Below are 19,813 nucleotides of genomic sequence, written 5' to 3' on the forward strand. Positions count from 1 at the left end.
ACTTGCCTAATTTTTAGAACCAAATAAATTAGTTGCAGAGATAAAGTTGTAGTTTTCTAAGATTAGCTAAATTTCTATTTTCCACTAGTTAGGGATTTTCTATTCGATTTTTGGATTTTCAACCAATTATTTTATTTTTCTTCGTTGTAAATCCCCAAATTAATGTGTTTAATCATGTGCATCATTATTTTAGGGTTTTAGAATGTGTGCATTTGATTCATGGTAATCATGCATCGTTAAATCTACATTATTTCAGAAATACTACATTGTTACTTGAGTATATGAATTTAGTGTTTTGAATGAGCTTGCAACAATAGGCCCTTCTCATTAAGCTTGATTTGTTAAGTGAAAGCTCTAACTTTGATTTGAATTCCATATCATTTCAAAATATCTTATTATTCATGCATGAATATATGTTTTGTTTGGTTTTATCTCTATTAATATGCTTAACTAGTGTGCATTCATGTAGTTTGCTTTCATAATGCACTTAATTTATTTTAAATTGCACATAGACTTGGGCTTCATATTAATCAAGTTAAGATCGTCAGCTATATACATGCAGTAATATTCCATATATATATATATACTTGACTTATGTTGATTATATGAAAATATAGTTTTGAAGATCATAATTTTGAATTTTCAAATTGGCCTCTTTCAAGGTTATTTTTCTAAACATCTAGATTTCTCCGTAATTGAGATTATCCTTAGCTTGGCCCTACCTAAAACTTTAGTCTTTTCTCAATATCTCAACCAAGATTTGATGTTGTGTCTGCAATCTTGTACCTAAACTTAAACCATAGTTAGGTTTGAACTAAACCTTAGTCAGATCAAACCTAAAATTTAGTGAGGTCAAGCTTAAACCCAAGTCAGTCAAACCCAAACCCCCAGTCGGATTGAAAGTGTGGATCTTGGAGGAGTTGAATATGGATCTAAATGAAATTTGAATTTGAGATCACATATGAGGTTAGATTTGAATTTGACAAAGTTGATATGATTTGGATCAAAAAAATTGGATTATTGAACCCAAACCTTACGATAATTGGATTCTATATCTGGATTTCATATCAACACTTTAGGATTTGGATCTTATTTTCAAACAATTATCTGACACCATAAATCCTTAAACCCTGAGATTGGATCATTAAAATTCATTTTGGATTTGGATCATGAACTTTGAAACAAAGATCTTCTCTAAATTGGATTTACACCTCTTATCCAATTCTTAGTTAGGATCTGAACTCAAACCCCATCTAGGATGTCCCGAAGTCTAAACCATATATCTGAATCAATTAATGAATATTTGGATCATCCTTAGAGAAATTAGATCTAAATTATGAATCAAGATCTCCCTAGGCCCACTTCTCAGATTTAGCGGCTAGATCTCAATTATGCATTGAATCCAGTTTTGCATGCATTCAAGTTAGATCTATGAATTATCTCTTGCATGGATCTATGGTGATACAGATCATGAACTGTGCTGCTTATTCAAGTATTTCCAGTTCATGTTTTTCAATTTCTGATGATGATCCACGTAGATTTCTAAAATTTTTCTATTTTAAAAAAATTTAGGATTCTTTTTGCATTTAAGTTTGGCGACAATCATATTTTGGAACCTTAAACACTTATCTAGTCCTTAATCTGATTACCAATATTAAAGGTGGCAAGAACGGCTTGATCTTGTTCCACAAGTCGAGTCCTATCTCTCATGGATTCTAGCAATGAGAATATGGAGGCAAGAAAATGTTTGATCTTTTCTTTTCATATCATATGAATGATCGTGACGTACAAGATTGCAAAATTTTGCATGGTCACCACAAGGACGTAAGGATGGATTAGGATGAGAGACAACTAAAACAAGGAAGGGAAGGAAACATGAGTCACATACTTCTCTTTACCTAATAATTTGTTTCTCAAAGGAGTATTATATAATTATGGTCATCTAGAAAAAAAGAATTACATATAGTAAGTATGAGAACATGACTGAATTAGAAAGAGTGAATGTCCAATCAGAATTGTCTCCAGCTATCGATAGGCTGGTTTCTATACATGGTCTGCTTTTAACCAGGTTGTACATTAGCTTTTCTAGATTTTGATGAACTTTGTTGCTAAAGGTTGTAGGTCAAAAACAATATCGTAAAATTATATCAGATTTAAAGGTAAAAATCATATTACTTTGAAAACATATTTCGAGTAAAAGCACTAAACAAAATCCTAAAAACCGAATGGAACAAATAAACTAAGTGGAGACATAATGAGAAGGGGTATCATTAATAGAATAGGGCATTTGCAGCTATTTATTGTCATTCTTCAATCGTACTGGAAAGTGGTTGCTCGTCTCTACCACATATGCCCTCAGGCATTTGCAACTATTTATCGTCATTCTTCAATCGTACTGTAAAGTGGTTGCTCGTCTCTACCATATATGCCCTCTTTTTTTTCTCTTGTCGGCATGTGTGGTGAAAGATCTCCTACAATTATCAGTTCTGTCCTTCCTCCATAGGTGTCTTCTTCACACAACAAATATGCTATTCTCCCCACTTTTCTCTTACCCTCCCACTATTCTATCGATGGTAGAATATGGGAGGGGCACCCTTCCCATATTCCACTGTCATCACTTTGTGCAATTGAAAGGTCAAGGTCTTGAATCGGTGAACAACCGAACCCTTGGGACCTTCTTCAAACCCAGGATGTGATGAGTCGACAGAGAGGGAGGAGATTGACTAGAAAACAGGGAATGGAAAGGAGGAATCAGAAAGAAGAGAATTGGGACGAGAAGCGTCCATTGTCTAATGGATAGGACAGAGGTCTTCTAGTTGCTCTGGAACAATTAGGAGATTCTCTGGAAGAAATACCCCCTAGGTCGAGTGAGTTCTCACTCCCTCTCCCCTAGATCGAGAGAGTTCTCACTCCCTCTCCCTTGACCAACCCTCCACCAGAAAGCCCTCCTAGATTTCCTAGAAAAGATACAACAGGACATGGCCCCCGATCGGTGGCGCTAGTCGATAACATCTTCGCCATCTATAGTAACAATAAGTCGAAGAACACCATGCATTGACGGGTGGGCAGCAATACAGATTTCCTCCAACCCAGTCTTCCATGAGGAGAGGACAATGAATATGGAAGTAGACTGTCATTTTGTGTCGGAACTCTACTCCCATGCCTTTCTTCGTTGGACCAAGCCAACCGGCTCCTTCCGACAAGTCTTTTTTCAGGGAACTGCGCGTATCGACCCGTGCAGTGCTGTAGCTAACGCGTTAAGTATCCCGCCTGGGGAGTATGTTCGCAAGATTAGTACTTTCCTTAGAGAAAGGTCAGGACTCATTATGGAAAGGTCCTATTCATTGTCGTCCCGAACCTTCCAATCAACAGGTTTCGTCCGGCCTTGAGAGAGAGCATTTGCCGGGGGCCTCACTGAGCCATCAACAGAAGGCTCTATACATGAAGGTCTATGGCTTGAGAGAAGTTCCTACTGTTGTAATAGTTAGTGGCTTAGGGATCAAAGCATTTTGCCATCATTTGGTGACAACAGTAGATTAGAAAAAGGACCGAGCCCTTTCTTCTTTAGACTATGTGGTAGGGAAGGGCTCGGTCCCTACCCATTCTCTGCCACATGTAGTAGATTTTGCTAACTTAAGAGAAGAGGAGAAGGCCATGTACGTAACAGACGATGGCAACGATCGTTTGCACCGCCATTGGCAGATTTTTTTTTATGTTTTCTTATATTTTCCTATGAATTGCAATTACAAATATTTGATATCCTTTTAGGTTTCTTTTCCTATTATATTTGTATCATGAAGCAGCTAGAGTGTAGGTCTTATTTTATACAATGAACCTCCCTGAGGTAGTTAAAACTAACTTGTTTTCTATACGCTCATTTGCATTGTATTTGAATGGACCAATCTATTTATTCACCTTGACATCACAACAAAGGAGATTTGTCTAAAATGACAATAAGTTGCGGCTCTATTTTTATGTTATATTTTTTTATTATTTCATATGTTAAAGATGACACCTACAATAACTTGTGCATCGATCAATATAGATTATCTTATGAAGAAAGACAAAAGATTAGAGATCGATTCATATATAAACTAGATGATGATGTATAATGCCACAATCAATAACACACATAAGAATGTCATCTTTCAAAGAGTTATGTAATATTCTTCAATGTGACGGTGGACTACATGGTATAAGTCATTGTAAAGTAGAACAATCTATTTTCTTTCTCATGATGTTACCTGTCACACTTATAAACATCGATTGGTTGAGTTTTAGTTCCATCATTCAACAAAGTCAATTTCTCGACATTTTATAAAGTGTTGATTTCAATTATTATACTAGAAGACAAATTCATTTAACAATCTAATAGATCAACCGTGCCAAATGAAATCTTGTATAACAATATTTTATCCATGCTTTTAGGTAATAAAACAATTAGCTTAGTTTTTGTACTATATAATTTACCAATTGCAATAACATTAAGTTGTATTTGAAAATTGTATTGGTGCAATTAATGAAATACATGTTTGTATTAAAATATCTTTAAAGGATATACCAAGATTCCATGGTAGAAAATACTAGCCAATTCAAAATGTTAGCAGGATATTTTGCATGAAATTTACATATTTATTAGTTAGCTAAGAGATAACTATTTCTACTTCGAGAATCATAAAAACATAACGACAACAAAAAACAAATTAAGAATTTTTAAAGGCATTTACAATTATCGAGATATATAATTTAATAATTTTGTGAAATATGAACTTAATAATGTGATTTATGTTTATTGTTTTAGGTAAATATTATTGTGTCTATGTTGGTTTTCCATTAAAGGTGGACTTGTTACGCTTTTAGCAGTGTGAGATATCACTTGAAAGAATACTTCATGTGGGACTTACAAAATGCAAAAGAGTTGTTTAAACTTCAGCATGTTTCTTCACAAAACATCATTAAATGATCATTTGGTGTCTTAAAAAATATAGATTTTCAATTATAGTTAGTTCGATAAGCCAACCTATTCGCTTAATACACAATCAGAAATCATCTTAGCATGTTGTACACTGCCCAACTTTCTCTTGGGTGTCTATCCAAATACTACCATTATTGAGGATGTTGATACATAACTCATGAATCAAGGATGTTGATACATAACCCATGAATCAACCTAGTAGAAATTATTTTGGTTTTCAAGTTAATGTAGATGAAGAGCACATGGTTGGAGAATTTACAACAGAGCATCTCTTTGTTTATGTGGTAAAATTGTTAGCTTCAATGTTCCATAAATTGATTAACTATGTATATAGGACATGTTAATTTTTCTCTTATATTATGTGTCAATAAATAAGTTCTTTTGATTTAATTACTTGATTTTTGTGAATTGCATGTGGTTTTATTTTCATCATGTATGTGTTTTCAAAACTTGTTTTACTCTGGATGTAGCTAATGACAATGAAGAAGAACCAAACATATACAAATGGAGGACAGACTGGTAAGGTATTGAAGTCAGTCTATAGATGATGTACTCATTGATGCATTACAACTTTAGCAACTAATAGGCAACAAAGTGAATGACACTTTTATTACAACTAATTATGATAATGTTGTGATAGCGCTGAATAGTAAGCTCTGCAAAATGCTCACCAAACATCACTTAAAAATTGAATGAAAACGTAGAAGTCTAACTTCAATAGCTTCTAAAACTTCTTTAAAAATGGTTTGAGTGGATTTAACATTAATTCAGTGACACATATGTGGACAGTTGAACCCAAAGCATGGACACCACTAATAGAGATACCTAATTTTATTTTAAAATTTTAATTATTTATTGATTTTATAGTCAAATTTTTATGTTAAATATGAGTTTCTTTATCACTGTTATTTGTTATGTTTCTTTTAAAAAGCAAATCCAATGGCAAAAAAGTAGATGACAACACCTATGATGAACTACGAAAAGTTAACAAATTTATATAATGATAAAGCAACAAGAGAAGGATCAATGACAAAAAAGCAAAAGCAAACCAAATGACTTCACTGAAGGAGAATATTGGTGATACAATCCAGTTTATAGATGAAATGGTTTCTCAAAATCAAGCAGTATTTGAACCACTTGTCAATCTTAGAGTTGATTATGAAGTCCAAGTCGATCCCAATATAGGTTCATTGCTAAAGCTTAAAAGGAAAAGAAGTACAAATAAACATGATTTAAAAGAACTTAAGATAATGAATGATGCTTTTGAAAAAGTTGCTAATGCAATTGAAAAAAATAATGTTATTCCCTAACTATAACCTTCAAATAAATACTCCAAAGAGAACATATTTTCAGCACTCAATGTCATTGGTCTTGAAAAAGTGTGATAAACTGAAGCATATCTTTATCTTATCGATGATGAAAAAGGATACAAACATTTTTTGTTTGTCCTTTTTCTAAGCAAAAGAGTGTCTTACTTAGGATGCTTAGTAGATATAGAGTTATCTAAGTCATTAGTGTCTTTTTTTTTTATGTGAAATTTTTGTCATTACACAATTATTACATATAGCAACATTTTGTTCGAATTCTCCAAAGTTTTATCAGTTTTGCTTCTATATATTGAAATGCCTAGTGTGTATAGCTCCTCTTTTACTATCTTTGATGTCAAATCCATGTTGGATCTCGTATACCTTTATCTTAAATTTAAGAATTATCGTAAAATTAGGTCTTGCAAGATGACAAGAAAGTAGAAAACATATATATATATATATATATATTATTTAAAGTCACTGACCAATAAAAATTTATTGTTTTCTTCCTAATTTAAAAGAATGTTTAAAAAAATAGGCATTGGAAAGAACCCATGCCATGAATTTTTTGGCTAGGTACCATCTAGCATTTATTTTTGTTATTTTTTCAGTAAAATAAAAAATTAAGATAAGTATGACATAATTTTTTTAAAACTATTGAATCGGGTCTTGTAATCAAATTTAAAATATTTTTACTTAAAGAATAAGTCCTTCAGCATTAGTGCCATTATTGTAAACCAATTTAAATTCTTTCATTTCCTTTTGTCTACGTAGTCTAAACAAACATCATTTTAACAATTCATTTTCTTTCATTTCTTTTCTATCCAAATAAGCTTTTATAATCATATCTTTTCTTTCATTTTCTTTCTTCTTTTTTTCCCTCCCCATTCATTTTCATTTCCTTTCCTTTTCTTTTCATCCATTCCTTTTTTTCTATTTCCTTCCATCCAAACAAGGTGTAAATGTTAAAAGCAAATCAATATTTCTGACCTCAAATTTATAAAAATCCCAATTTTAGGGTCTTGATTTCAAAACTCCAAAAGGCCAAGTTATTGACTTTGTGTTAGGTGAGCCTATCTTAAGTGGCCTACAAAGCTTATAATTTATAAAACATTTTTCCCTTTAAATATAAAAACAAAATAAGTAAACATTAAGAAGTATGAATAGTCAAATATGTGTTTGAATGTCTTGAATAAATGTAAGTAAATGTAATAACAACAAATAAATTTTGCATATTGATGCACACACTTTCAACATATGGTCAATATGAATTGAGCACTACACGCCTCTTAGTGTATCTAAGGGGTCAAATCTTAGTCATATATCTAACTAAAGCTAGTTAAGATCATGTGTAATCTCCAAAGAAGATAATATAATCAATGAAACATAAATTTCTACTAGAGCAATAATATCATTTTCATGAAAGCATTTTCATTAAAATCTTCTCAAAACCATCCCAGCAATCACACTTTTCAAAAATGTATGAGCAAGATTTTATCCTTTCTCTACCTACATTGTCATAAATCCTTTAGTTTTACCTAAAATTTTCAATCACTTTCCGTATGTTTAAACATTGCTTCGTACACTATTTAAAATTAGACCTGGGCATCGGACCGGCCAGGCTTGGCGCGGCCCGATAAGAGTCGGGCCCGGGTTGGCTCGACACCCAATACTCGAGCCCAGGCCCAGCCTGGCCCAGCTATATTAAAATAAAAAATATATTTTTTAATACAAAATAAAAAAATTTTAATATAAAATACATTTCTAATAATAAAATGTATATTATTATTAAATAAAAATAATAAAAAATTAAAAAATATAAATAGGGCCCCATCGGGCCTGCCCGAGTGGGCTTTCTCGGGCCCGGGCCCATTGCCCATGCTTATTTAAAATCCTTTAAACCCATTCAAATATTTATCTATCACATAACATACTCTTCTTGAAGACAAATACTTTAGCCAAGATGATCCTAGTTTCTTTCAAGACAAACCTTTATAACATCCACTTTGTTTCTTAACATTTGTAATTTAATTAACCTAAAGGTTTTCAAATCAAATGAAACACATGATCATATATTTAGGATCTTAAGATAAAATTTGTGAAATATATGAAGGAAATAACTTATTCATTTATTTGGCTACTTCCAATATGATTGAGTTCGTACTGATAGACAAGCATGTTTCTTGCACCTTAAAACCAAAACTCTTGCAAAACTCAAAATATTTTTCAATGTTCACGATAGATTAGACTTTTATAAATTTGTCCCTTTAATGGATTACATTTAAATGACTCAACTTTTAGTCATTTATTTTTCATTTATGCAGTGTTCATTGTGTTTTATCCTTTTTTTTTTTCAATCCACAATGTTATATTGTTTTCCCTTTTTAATGTTTAATATTTTATCTTCTATTACAAGATTAATTTTTTGTAATTTACACTATCTGTTTCAAGTAACATAAGAGTATTTTGGGGTGGTATGTTGGTGAATGATTATTGCATAAAAAAGTAACCCTGTATTGTGCCTCAAACTATCTCTCATTAAATGAGTCATTTTGTGCACTCTAACATTTTTAAGAATCTACCTCATTAAAAATCCAACAAAAGGTTCATCCAAATCAATTGGTTTTTTGAACATAGAAATTATCACTAATACGATTTTACATGTAAAAATCTTAAAGTGTTTATGTATTCTAAAATTTTTTAAAGGAAAAAATATAGAATTTCTCTCAAAGTTAGTAAATCAACACAATTATCTTCATTTCATGTATTTATTCTTGGTTAAATAATAATATGAACTTAATATTAAGTCTGGTCACCTTCCATTAAAGATATAAATTATTTCATCTATAGAATTTGTATTCTAAGCTTAATAAGGTAATTTTCATATTACCTTATTTTATAAAAAACTGGTTGTTGAATTTAAAAGTAGTTGATTGTCTATTTAGAGACAAAATGGATGTCTGGTAGCATATTGAGATCATCTCGAGTTAATATTTCATTGAGCTGACCTTTTTAGCAACACTTTGCGTAATCATCGAAGATGGCTGTAAGATGAGAGAAGCTTTAAAGCCCAAAGTATTTACAGAATCCATTGGATGTGGCTGTTATAGGTCACCTTTAGTAAAAAAGTTTGAAATGAGTGAGGAAGAAATTATAATTTTCATTCATCTAAAAATATTTGAAATGTTAAGCATTAAATAAAAATTAAAAATACCATAAAATCAGAAAAAAATGAACAAACATAAAAAAATGTCATAATAAATGAACGGTTAAGAAAAAAACAAAAAATGATAAACTATTAAAATTTTAAATAACCCTATGTGCTCCTTAAATTAATAGTCTTCTCATTTATAACAAATTTGAGGTCATATCTTTTACAAAGAGAAAATATAAACAAAAACAGCCTTAAAAGAAGATTTTTTGAATGCATTTTCTGCAACTCTTCATGGTTTCTTGAACAACATTATGGAGGTTGTGACACTATATGCATGTTGTCTCATTCTTGCTAAAAATAATATACAATATGTCTTCAAGAACTATACACATGTTGTCTATCTTCTTGATAAAAAAATTGCAATTAGAAACCAGAGCATTTGTGTCACGGGCTGACTTTTTCAAGCCTTGTTCGGCCTGTGCGGCACCGAAGGTTTCCCCAAAGCCTTCGACTAGCCCGACTCTCTCTTGAGTTAGCAGAAGCGTTCATCTATCCTTTGGGACTGTGGACTAGACAAGGAGTGCAAAACACTCGGCACATCATCACCCATGTTTATCCTATTGCAGGCCATCAGTAAGTCGTGGCCATGAGGCCATGTTAGAACTTCGTCATTCCTCCAAGTGTCTATCTACTTCTATATGAAATCTGGATGGGGGTAGACTTTCCTTGGGAGGAAGTCTCCAGCTGAAGCTAGTTGACGACTATATGTCATTAAGTAAGATGGTCGACCATCGCCCAACTCGACGATGAGCATTCACTTGCTCATCCCCGCGTGACTCTACGTGGTTATGGAACACAGCATATGCGCCCACTGAGAGAATTGCCCCTAACCCACGCGCACCCCCTTGCGCATCCAAACGCTACGCGTGGGAAACTCATCTGATTCCCCAACAACGGACTTGCACTTCCAAAGGGACTGTTCACCATGATGCATTTATGCGCTTCGACTCTGCACCACCATGCTGCACATTCCACGTGCATTGCTTTCTACTTGACTTAGCGTTCGATTGGATCTCACATGCTTCCCGAGCTATGCCTAAGCTGGCCAAGCAGCATATCCTTCTACTGGCTTGGTCGGGCCAGACACAGCGACAACAATTTGAATGACACTTACAAAATTGGGTGATTCGAGTTGAATCACTCAATTATGACTCGATTTCAACAATTCATACAAAAAAGTTTTTGACATTTGGTAAACTTTGAATTAGCCACTATGACTTCGTAAAGTGTTGATTCAATTTGAATGAATTGATTTTGACCAAATCAAAGTGGTTATAATAATCCTAATGGTAGGTTGCTAAAATCTTCTTTGTTATGACATCAATAATCATATAAAAGATCACAAAATACAAATAAAATATTTGTACTCAAACATACACATTCCAAACATTCATAACTAGTCAAATATTCATACCAAATAAACAATCCAAACATCATTAGCTTTTGTAACAAAAAAACAAGAATAAAATTTATTTAAAATGGAATTTAATTTTAAAGTCTTTTCCTATAAAAAATATTTTAAATCAACTGCTACCAAAATTACGTTGGACTTCTAGCTTAGTCATTATTGAAGAAGTTTTCTCAGTCTCAATATCAGACTTGTGTTTGTTTCCAACTTCTTCCACTTCCTCTTCCTCATGGTCAATCACAAAAAAATAATGTATAAAAAGGTACAAGCAGCTCAAGGATGATGAATTGCATAATCAAAAGACTCACTATTGCTAATGAAATTCTGACCATTGGAAGTTAAAAACAAAATGAAGATGAATTTATGAGAGAGAGAGAGATTTTTAATTTTTAGAAATTGACCTTTATAGAGTAAATGCAACGCTAACTACTTCAAGCCAATTGTGAAAGTAACCCCTGTAAGTGTAACTCTTAGTTAAATAGTTAGATATATATAAATGGGAGGGATGATATTTTTTAAATTAAATAATAATTAAAAAATAAACATGACATCAAGTGCATATGAAAGGAGGACATTCAAATCTTAATTACAAGGTAAACTATTGGAAATTAAATAAACATGCAATGGTGGCAGTAAGACTCAGAGGCAACATTGTCATTTGAAATTTTTACAAGGTGTTTTGACATAATGGCTTGCAGTTAATCATGAAACAAAAATGAAAAGAAGGGGAGCATTGCCGGCTAGACTAAAAGCATGCATATAGAAAGAGAAAAAAAAAAGAGCATGGACCCTTAACCAGGGTTATCCTAAAGTAATTTCACAAACTAACGCATGATTTCTACATGAAGAAAAACACATAGACAGGCAATGAAAGTGAAAAAAGTTGCATAATGAAAAACATATAGGGGGACAAGTAGAGATAAACAAATATATAGAGACAACAAAAATTCAATCATAATTCATGAATATATAAAGTATATCATTTATCATAAAAATTCATCAAAAATATAATGTTTACCTTGAGAACAGAATCATTATTATAAAGTACAAGACTTACCATACCACAAGTTATAAGCTCTGCAAATTAGAAATGTAAGGTTGCCAGAGATAGATAGAACTAAATGTAGGAAGGTACACAAATAAATGCAAATCAAATACTACTATATATTAACCAAGAGACCAATAAGTCTTTCCAAACTAAAAAAATTGATAGCAAACAATCAATGTTATGTTATTGTTACATATATTGATTGGATATTTTCTAAAATTGAACAACAATATAAAATTGGAATGACAAAAATATATTAATTGTATTCATTTAAAAAATTAACAACATGATTGCTTGAAAAGGTCATTGAGAAGACCTCTTCTGAAACTCCCCTTTCTAAGTTGCGATGAGCTCACAATTCAACATTGTGTTGCCCCTTTAAGAAATAGATAGACAATTAAAAATAGTCAAAGAAAAAAAAAACGATTTAGTATAGTTGTTAACACTTTGACATCAAATCTGAATAAAAACCATCAAAACCTACACATAAATAAAAAACAGCCATTGTAAGAATTTTATTAGATTTAATCAAGATGCCAACCAAATACCAATTGGATTTTGTGTACTGTTATTAGGTGGATTTCGTTTAAGTTGGTGGATGCAACAAGTTAATGGGTTTCTTCCTTCAAGTTTCAAAAACATTATACTTTATTTAAAATCAAACACCTTAATCTTAAGAGCAAATCTCTATTTTCAACCTTAGACTTATGAAAATTCCTATCTTAGGGTCTTGCTTTGAAAAGTCTCAAATCCAAATCCTAAGTATTTATGCTCTTGATTTATGTCAAGAGCCTATCTTGGGTAGCGCACAATCCTATAATTTCCAAAATCATTTTCTTTTAAAAACAAAACAAATAATGCTAAGAAACATGAAACATGAATGATGAAATATGTTTGAAATTTTAAGTAAGTGTAGATGAATATGACGATAAAAAATAGATTTTGCATATTGATATACACATATTACATATATGATCAACATGAATGGAACAATATACATCTCCTGGTGAACCTTAGGAGCCAAATCTTAGTCTGGCTAAGGAAGAGTGAGACTAATTCTTAAGATCCAAAAAGTACAGTATATCATTAGTCAAACAGCCAAAATATTCTCACAATCCGTCAATCATGCTTTTCAAAAACACTTGAGCAAGATTTTGGCTCATTTTAACCCACTTTTTCATAAATATTTCAACTTTGTTTGAGATATCCAATCACTTTCCAGTTTCTGAACATTGCTTCACACAATATTTAAAACTCTTTGAAATCATTGCAAATGTTTATCAAAGAAATCACTTAATATGATTTTGTTGAGGACAAACACTTAGCCAAAGTGAAACCTAGTTTCATTCAAGGCATCTGTTTAACATCTTCTTTCACTTATAATATTTGATTATTTAATTAGCAAAAAGGTTCTTAAATTACATTTAAAAACATCATATATAAAAATCTTAAAATAAAACTTGATGATGTTGATATATGCAAAGGAAACAACCTAGCCCTTGGTTTGGTTACTCTCAAAAGAGTCAAGTCTCTTACTAATAGGCAGGCCTGTTTCTTTTACTTTCAAAACAAAGACCCTTTCAAAACTCAAAACAAGTTTGAGACATTTATAATTGTCATCACTTCTATAAATTTGTCACTTGAATGGATATCACTCAAGGACTCAAATTTGAATAATTAATTTTTACCTTTAGGCAAATTTTCATCAAGTTTTACTTGTTGCCTTTTAATCCACAATGTTTTTTATTGTTTAACATTTTGCCTTTTTATTACAAAATAATATTAAATTTGCATAATTTAGACTATTTATTCAAATAACATAAGAGTATTTAGGTGTAGTTCACATTTAAGGTAGTGCAAACTAAAAAATGAGAATAGAGACCAACTCATTGGGATCTTAAAGTGGGATGTTGGCAGTTATTTGAAATATTGGAACGATTGTTACATTAAAAAGTGATCTCATATTGTGTCTCAAGCTATTTTTCTTATTAAAAACATAATTTTATATATTCTAACATTTTTTTAAGAATGAAACCCATTGAAAATCCAACAAAAGGTCCACTCAAATCAAATAATTTTTAAAAATAAAAAATATCACAACTACAATTTTATATGTAAAGATCTTAGTGTTCATGAGTTCCAAATTTTTTAAGAGGGGAAAAAAGCTAGTATATCTCCCAAAGCTATTAAATAAGCCCAGCTACCTTTGCTTCACTTATTTATTCTTCATTAAACAAACAATATCAACTCAATATTGAGTCTGACCTTTTTCTTTAAGACATGAATTATTTCATCAATAGATTTGAATTCTACACTTATTAAAATGATTTCTGTATTACTTTTTTCTATGGAGAAATTGTTGTCTTAAAGTAGTTAACTATCTATTTGCAAATGAAATGGATGAGAAATTTTTTAAGTTGAACTTAATTGAGATACAAATATAGTTAACTAACTTATTAATTAATGGATTGATAAGGTTAAGTAGCGTCAAACATTCATTATCTGTAATAAACTTAATAACATTATTTTTGAGCTATAAAGTAAGCCACAACTAGCTTGCTCTACTTCTTGCTTAGTTGAGCTTTTAAATTAAAGTTTGTTTGCATTTAACCCACATAGAAAATGATTTAGGGCAAGCTAGCTTCAGTAATATTCAACAATAACTACTTTGTTCTATATATATGTCTATTCTATTTGAAATGTTGGATTGTGTATTATCACATGATCCTGAGCTACATGTGTGGGAAGTGTGCATGTAGGGAAAAAAAGGGCAGGCGAGCATGTTTCCAGTTCAAATAACAAATCAAAGTCTAAATGTTACTCAAAAGTATAATTATTTCATTAGATGTGCACATATAATCATGTTAACTTCGTTAATGAAAAGCTTCAAACATGGAAAATGATGGACCATTTATAAATGAAATGGACATGAATATGAATGCAAATATAAAGCTTTGACCTAAAACTATTTTCACATATATTTTGCCATCAGACCCAAACCTTATCAATCTACAAATTTCATATGCGTTTTTTTAGTAGAAACATTTGTTATTTCACATATAATCATCAATCTATATCACATAAGAGTCTTGTATGAGATGTAGTTAAATTTATAATGACAATTATATATATATATATATATATATATATATATATACCTGCCAACAAAATGTTTTACATATATATAATTAACTACTTAATAGAAAAAAGTAGCAAGCACTAGATGCTTTCACGAGTGATTGTAAGTAAATTTGATCATAAAAGGGGATGAACAAGTTTAGCCAATTAAACTCATAGATGATAATAGAAGTACTTGTGGAGCAATATAAACATGGAAAACTAGTAGAAATTTCCATGGCAGATGGAATCCAAAGGAAAGAAGACTAGCTTCTCTGGTACTTGCTTGAGACATATGGTGGTAAAACCTCTTAAACTTGTTACTTGCTATAAGTTATACATTTAGCTTGCAGAAATAGTTACTTCATAAAATCTTAGTCATTCTTGTTCAAATGCTTGGTTTGCTAACAAAATATTCCTATTGAAATGCCTCATTCTATCATATCCAGCATCAAGCAACTCATGTTTCTCAAAGAAGACAAGTGAACGGACTCAAACCTGGCGTTTTAAATTCTCCTTTCATTATCTTCTCTGTACACTGTGATTCAACACTGTTAAGAGGTAGACTGCTTAATGGCTTCATTGTCGAGTCACCACCAACCTTTATAAGAAGAACATGTGGCTTTTAATTGTGAAACCGTACAACTCTCACATGCAAATAATTTCCTCTAAACTTGCTTTCATAAGCTAATTCCTAATGGGTTTTAACCAGTTCAAATTAGCCTATCCTTGGCAGTAATAAACGAAGCTGATGAGGATATGGCAAAACTTTTGAAGCACTAAAAGAAGAAGAAGATGATGCTGTTTAATGGAGGCTCTACCATGTTCGAATAGGAAGTGAGCGTGAGACTTAAAATGGTGTGTTTTAGACGATTTTTTTCCACCATTCAAAATTGCCACAATAAATAATAATACAATTTTATGTTTCACGCTTTAACGACAAAGAAGTAAGATTGCAGTGGTGACCAAGAGACGGGCATGCACTCAATACTGACAGGAGGCGAGACTCGGTATTTGGAGTTCTGCAACTTTTGAGCCAGCGCATTCAAGATCCAAATTCCCTACTTATTTCAGCTGACCCGAACCCAATCATTCACGCACCTGCTGACGATCACGGGACAAATTTTACGGCTACAATTGGGCATCTGCGTTTCCAACTCCAAGGACAAAAAGGTCCAGCTTCATTCTCACCATGTGCAAATCGTCCTACCCTTATTTCCCGATATCATCAGGGGCAAGACAGTAATTACATGGACGGCAAACGAACCAGACCAAGCTTCGACCCTACCGAACCCTCGGCCGAAGCCGTCCATCTCACCTTGCCTCTTACCCTCGCCGGCCCGTCCGTTGCCTCTCAGGTCCCGAACATATACCTACGCCACAATCATCTCTAATGCCGTATGCTGTATCGACCGTACGATCGGAATCTCCTTCCAAACCCTTCTAGGGTTTGCCTCCCCCTAGATCCCGTCCCCAATTTCGGAAGCCTTTTGCCTCAAGGGTTTCGATGCCGTAGCGCGCGATCCGCACCGTCGCCGATAGATTCCGACCCATCCACGCAGATCGGACATCTCTTGTCTCTCCATGGGCCGATCGAGAGGAGTCCCCAACTCCGGCGACGAAGATCCGCACCAGAGGTGAGTTCTTGCCGTTCGTCGCGCCCTCCGTCCTTCCTCTTACAGGGCTAGGGTTTCCTCCGGATGCCGGAATTTCGGAAGTCCGCACGCTAGGAAAGGATTGCGCCTGCGAGTTTTTGGCTTCCGATCGTTTCGCAATCGATTGGATATCATTTTTATTTTCTTTTCTCACAAATTGTTTCCGTGCTCGATCGGTGCGAATTTTACATCTCTTTTCCCCTTTCTGGCCGATTCCGTGATTTTTTGGTTCCCGAAAATGCCCCTCCCCGGTCGTCCTTTCGTTCGCGGAACCGATTTTAACGTGTACTTGTCGGTGAAGTTAACGCGATATTAAAGCTGTTTTTGCTCTCCGGTACGATGAAGGGACGGAATGTTATGGTATGACCGTATGGGTTGTTTTTTTTTTTAATTTTTTTTATCTCGAAGGAAATCCGTTGTTCTGATGTGGAGGGGCGAGGGTGGGAGGGCACCTTCGTGATATTTTATAAAGTGAGGGGTAATCATGGAGCTGGCCATTGCATGGAACCGGCCCTATTGCCTCCGAAGTGAATCGGGTTTCACAGCTTAACGAGTCGCCTGAACGGGGCCACTGGGTCCTGACGATGTGGTTTAAGTATGGTCCGTGACGCCTTTGTCCCTTTCATCAAGAGGCTTCGCCGGAGTCTCATGGTCACGTCCGGTACGAGTCCGAATCTGCGGGTTTCAGGGTCTCGGCGCGAAATTTCGAACTTTTGGGCGAAAGGCGGGGGAAAGACATTCCGAAAATTCGTTGGGGGAGAACAACTATGCAGTCTGGTCCCCCTTGCTCGGACGAGGGGGACAAAAGAGTTCTGCGAGGATGGTGCCCATGCCGCCCTTCCCACGTAGAGATTGATGGTGTTATGTGGTTGGTCTTTTTTTGATGTTTGCGGCACCATGCGTCGGCCATCGATCAGGTGGGTGGTCAATGTAGCTTCCCTGAATGCATTTTCTGTTTGACCCTTATCTACAGTATATTTTTCCCAATTTTTTCGCGTGAAGTTCCTTTCGCACTAAAGGTATGAGACTCGTGGATGTTTTGGGACCTATATGTTTAATCCCTTCGTAAGTTCCTGCTTAGGCGAAGGTGATATTTGGGGTAACTGATATTGGTTAAAAGATGGCATTTCGCTTTAGGTGGCACGCCCGACTACTAAAGAAGCTGTGCGAAATGATGCCTGCCTATGTAGACGCACTTTCATGAGAAAATACTCTTATGTAATAGTGGTTTGTTTTCATGAAGTTATGCAGTATGTGTTGGAAGCCGGATGATGTTTTGCTCTGCATTACCCATGTACTAATCTGTACGTGTTGCTTGCTTTGTTAATCATGGTGACTTGAAAGGTAAACATGGAGCTTGCACATGCTGACGTGCTGCTGAACCTAGTAGCGAGTGATCTGAGATTAGGCCAATATGAGGTTTGTGGATGAGTATCAGTTTGTCGCTTCTAGGCAGTGGATAGTAGCCTAGATGCTCGACAAAGTCAGCTTGGCAGTCCAAGCTAACAAAACCTTCATTTTAGACGTTTAACTCTAAAAATTAACGTTTTTTTGTTCTATATTATAGTATATTGATTACACGGAGTTTTCCCTACTTTGCCCCTTTTCTCCTTATTTTTCCTTCTTGTTACATTCCCTTCCGTCCCTCCTTCTTGCTGAATAGAACTGCTCAAGTCTTGCCCAGGTGCTTCTAGGATATTTTGGGAGTCTGCCACCTAGCGCTTTTAATAATTCATATATGCTAGGGTGCGTGCTCGAAATCATTTGAGATTGCCTGGTAGTGATGGCATCTATTTTGAAAGAACAGATGGACTTTGCTGTAGAAATTCAAATGGTTTGGAATTACCTAGTAATGAGAGTATGCACTTTGATAAAACAAATGGAATTTGCTGCATGAGTTCAAGCATAAAAGATACTGAATTCCAAAGAAGATATCATGATTTTGTTATTGTTTCAACTTGGTTAACTTGATGGTGGAAAGAGACATGATATTTGTAAGAACTTATGAATCGTATGTCATGATGGCTACCACAGTTTTTATGCAGTAGGAAGAGAAGAAGCAATGGAGAGCAATACACAAAAAGAACCAACAACCATACAACCAGGCGTCCCCTAATCTCATTTAAGTTGTGTTACATATATACATGGACTGAATAGTCCATAACCTAAAGAGTCAATAACAATCCCACCTTTATGCACAGGCCGTATATAATGCAAAATACTGGATGCCATGGATCTGGTCCATCTGGACCCAACCTAGATTCAAATACCTCTTATTACCCTTCCTCAAGTTGCGGATTATATTGAATCATGTATAACTTGTCATTTAAGGACCAAAGCTGATGCTTTTTAAACCTTTAATGAACAAGTCAACGACTTGGCTTTTCTATTTGAACGTGAGGAGGCTTGGTTTCTTTGTCTTCAACCTTATATTTGATAAAGTGTTGATCTACCTCAATATGCTTTGGGCAACTATGATGTATAGGAAAATAAACAATGTCAATTGCACTTTGATCATCATACAATAAAAAAGTTCAAGAAAGTATTTTTCCTACATTGGCCAATAGATGTGTAATTGTCATAGATATCGTGAGATTTTTGAAAAACTTGTGATAGTTACGTGAAAAACAAATAAGACCAAAAAATGGAAAAATCTCATGAGATTTTGAAAATCCTGACAAAAATAACATATTTCATTTTTTTGCTATTTTTTGTGATTATTAGTCTCTCATTTATTTTAAATCTCTAATTATTAGGATTTTTCGTTTTTTTAAAATTTGCTGAGAGTTTTCCCAAAATTTCCCTGAAAAAAACAACTTTGTTAAAAAATATCTTGAGAAGAACCTTGCTGATGTTTTCCTGATAACAATATTTGTCACAATGGTGTGTACACTATGTTGCTTTTGCTATCTTAGCTGCCATAGAATCACATTCAGCTTCATTCTTATATCTTTCAACAAGCCTTTGTTATTTGCTACTTTATGATATCTTATGTCACATAGGTACGGGATATGGGTGCAGAGCATTTCCACAAAACATGGGGATACCACTGTGTATATATATATATATATATATATATAGGAAAAGTT

The 19,813-nt window shown here is 33.7% G+C and overlaps 1 protein-coding gene across 3 annotated transcripts in view; it reads left to right on the forward strand.

Annotated features, from left to right (window-relative positions):
• Positions 1–16,060: 16,060 nt before the first annotated feature.
• The window catches only part of LOC116259019 (transcriptional adapter ADA2-like), a 30,263-nt gene continuing 26,510 nt past the window's right edge, over positions 16,061–19,813 (forward strand). Inside the window, exon 1 of one of the 3 annotated variants that reach the window (XM_031636605.2) lies at positions 16,061–16,706. In XM_031636605.2, coding sequence (XP_031492465.1) covers positions 16,654–16,706 — 53 coding nt within the window. In that variant the 5' untranslated portion in view covers positions 16,061–16,653. Of the gene's footprint in view, positions 16,707–17,344; positions 17,642–19,813 lie in introns of those variants that run through there. The other 2 variants (XM_031636604.2, XM_031636606.2) reach the window with 2 other exon arrangements.

This window comes from Nymphaea colorata, chromosome 8, assembly GCF_008831285.2.
Source record: "Nymphaea colorata isolate Beijing-Zhang1983 chromosome 8, ASM883128v2, whole genome shotgun sequence".
Taxonomy (NCBI): Eukaryota; Viridiplantae; Streptophyta; class Magnoliopsida; order Nymphaeales; family Nymphaeaceae; genus Nymphaea; species Nymphaea colorata.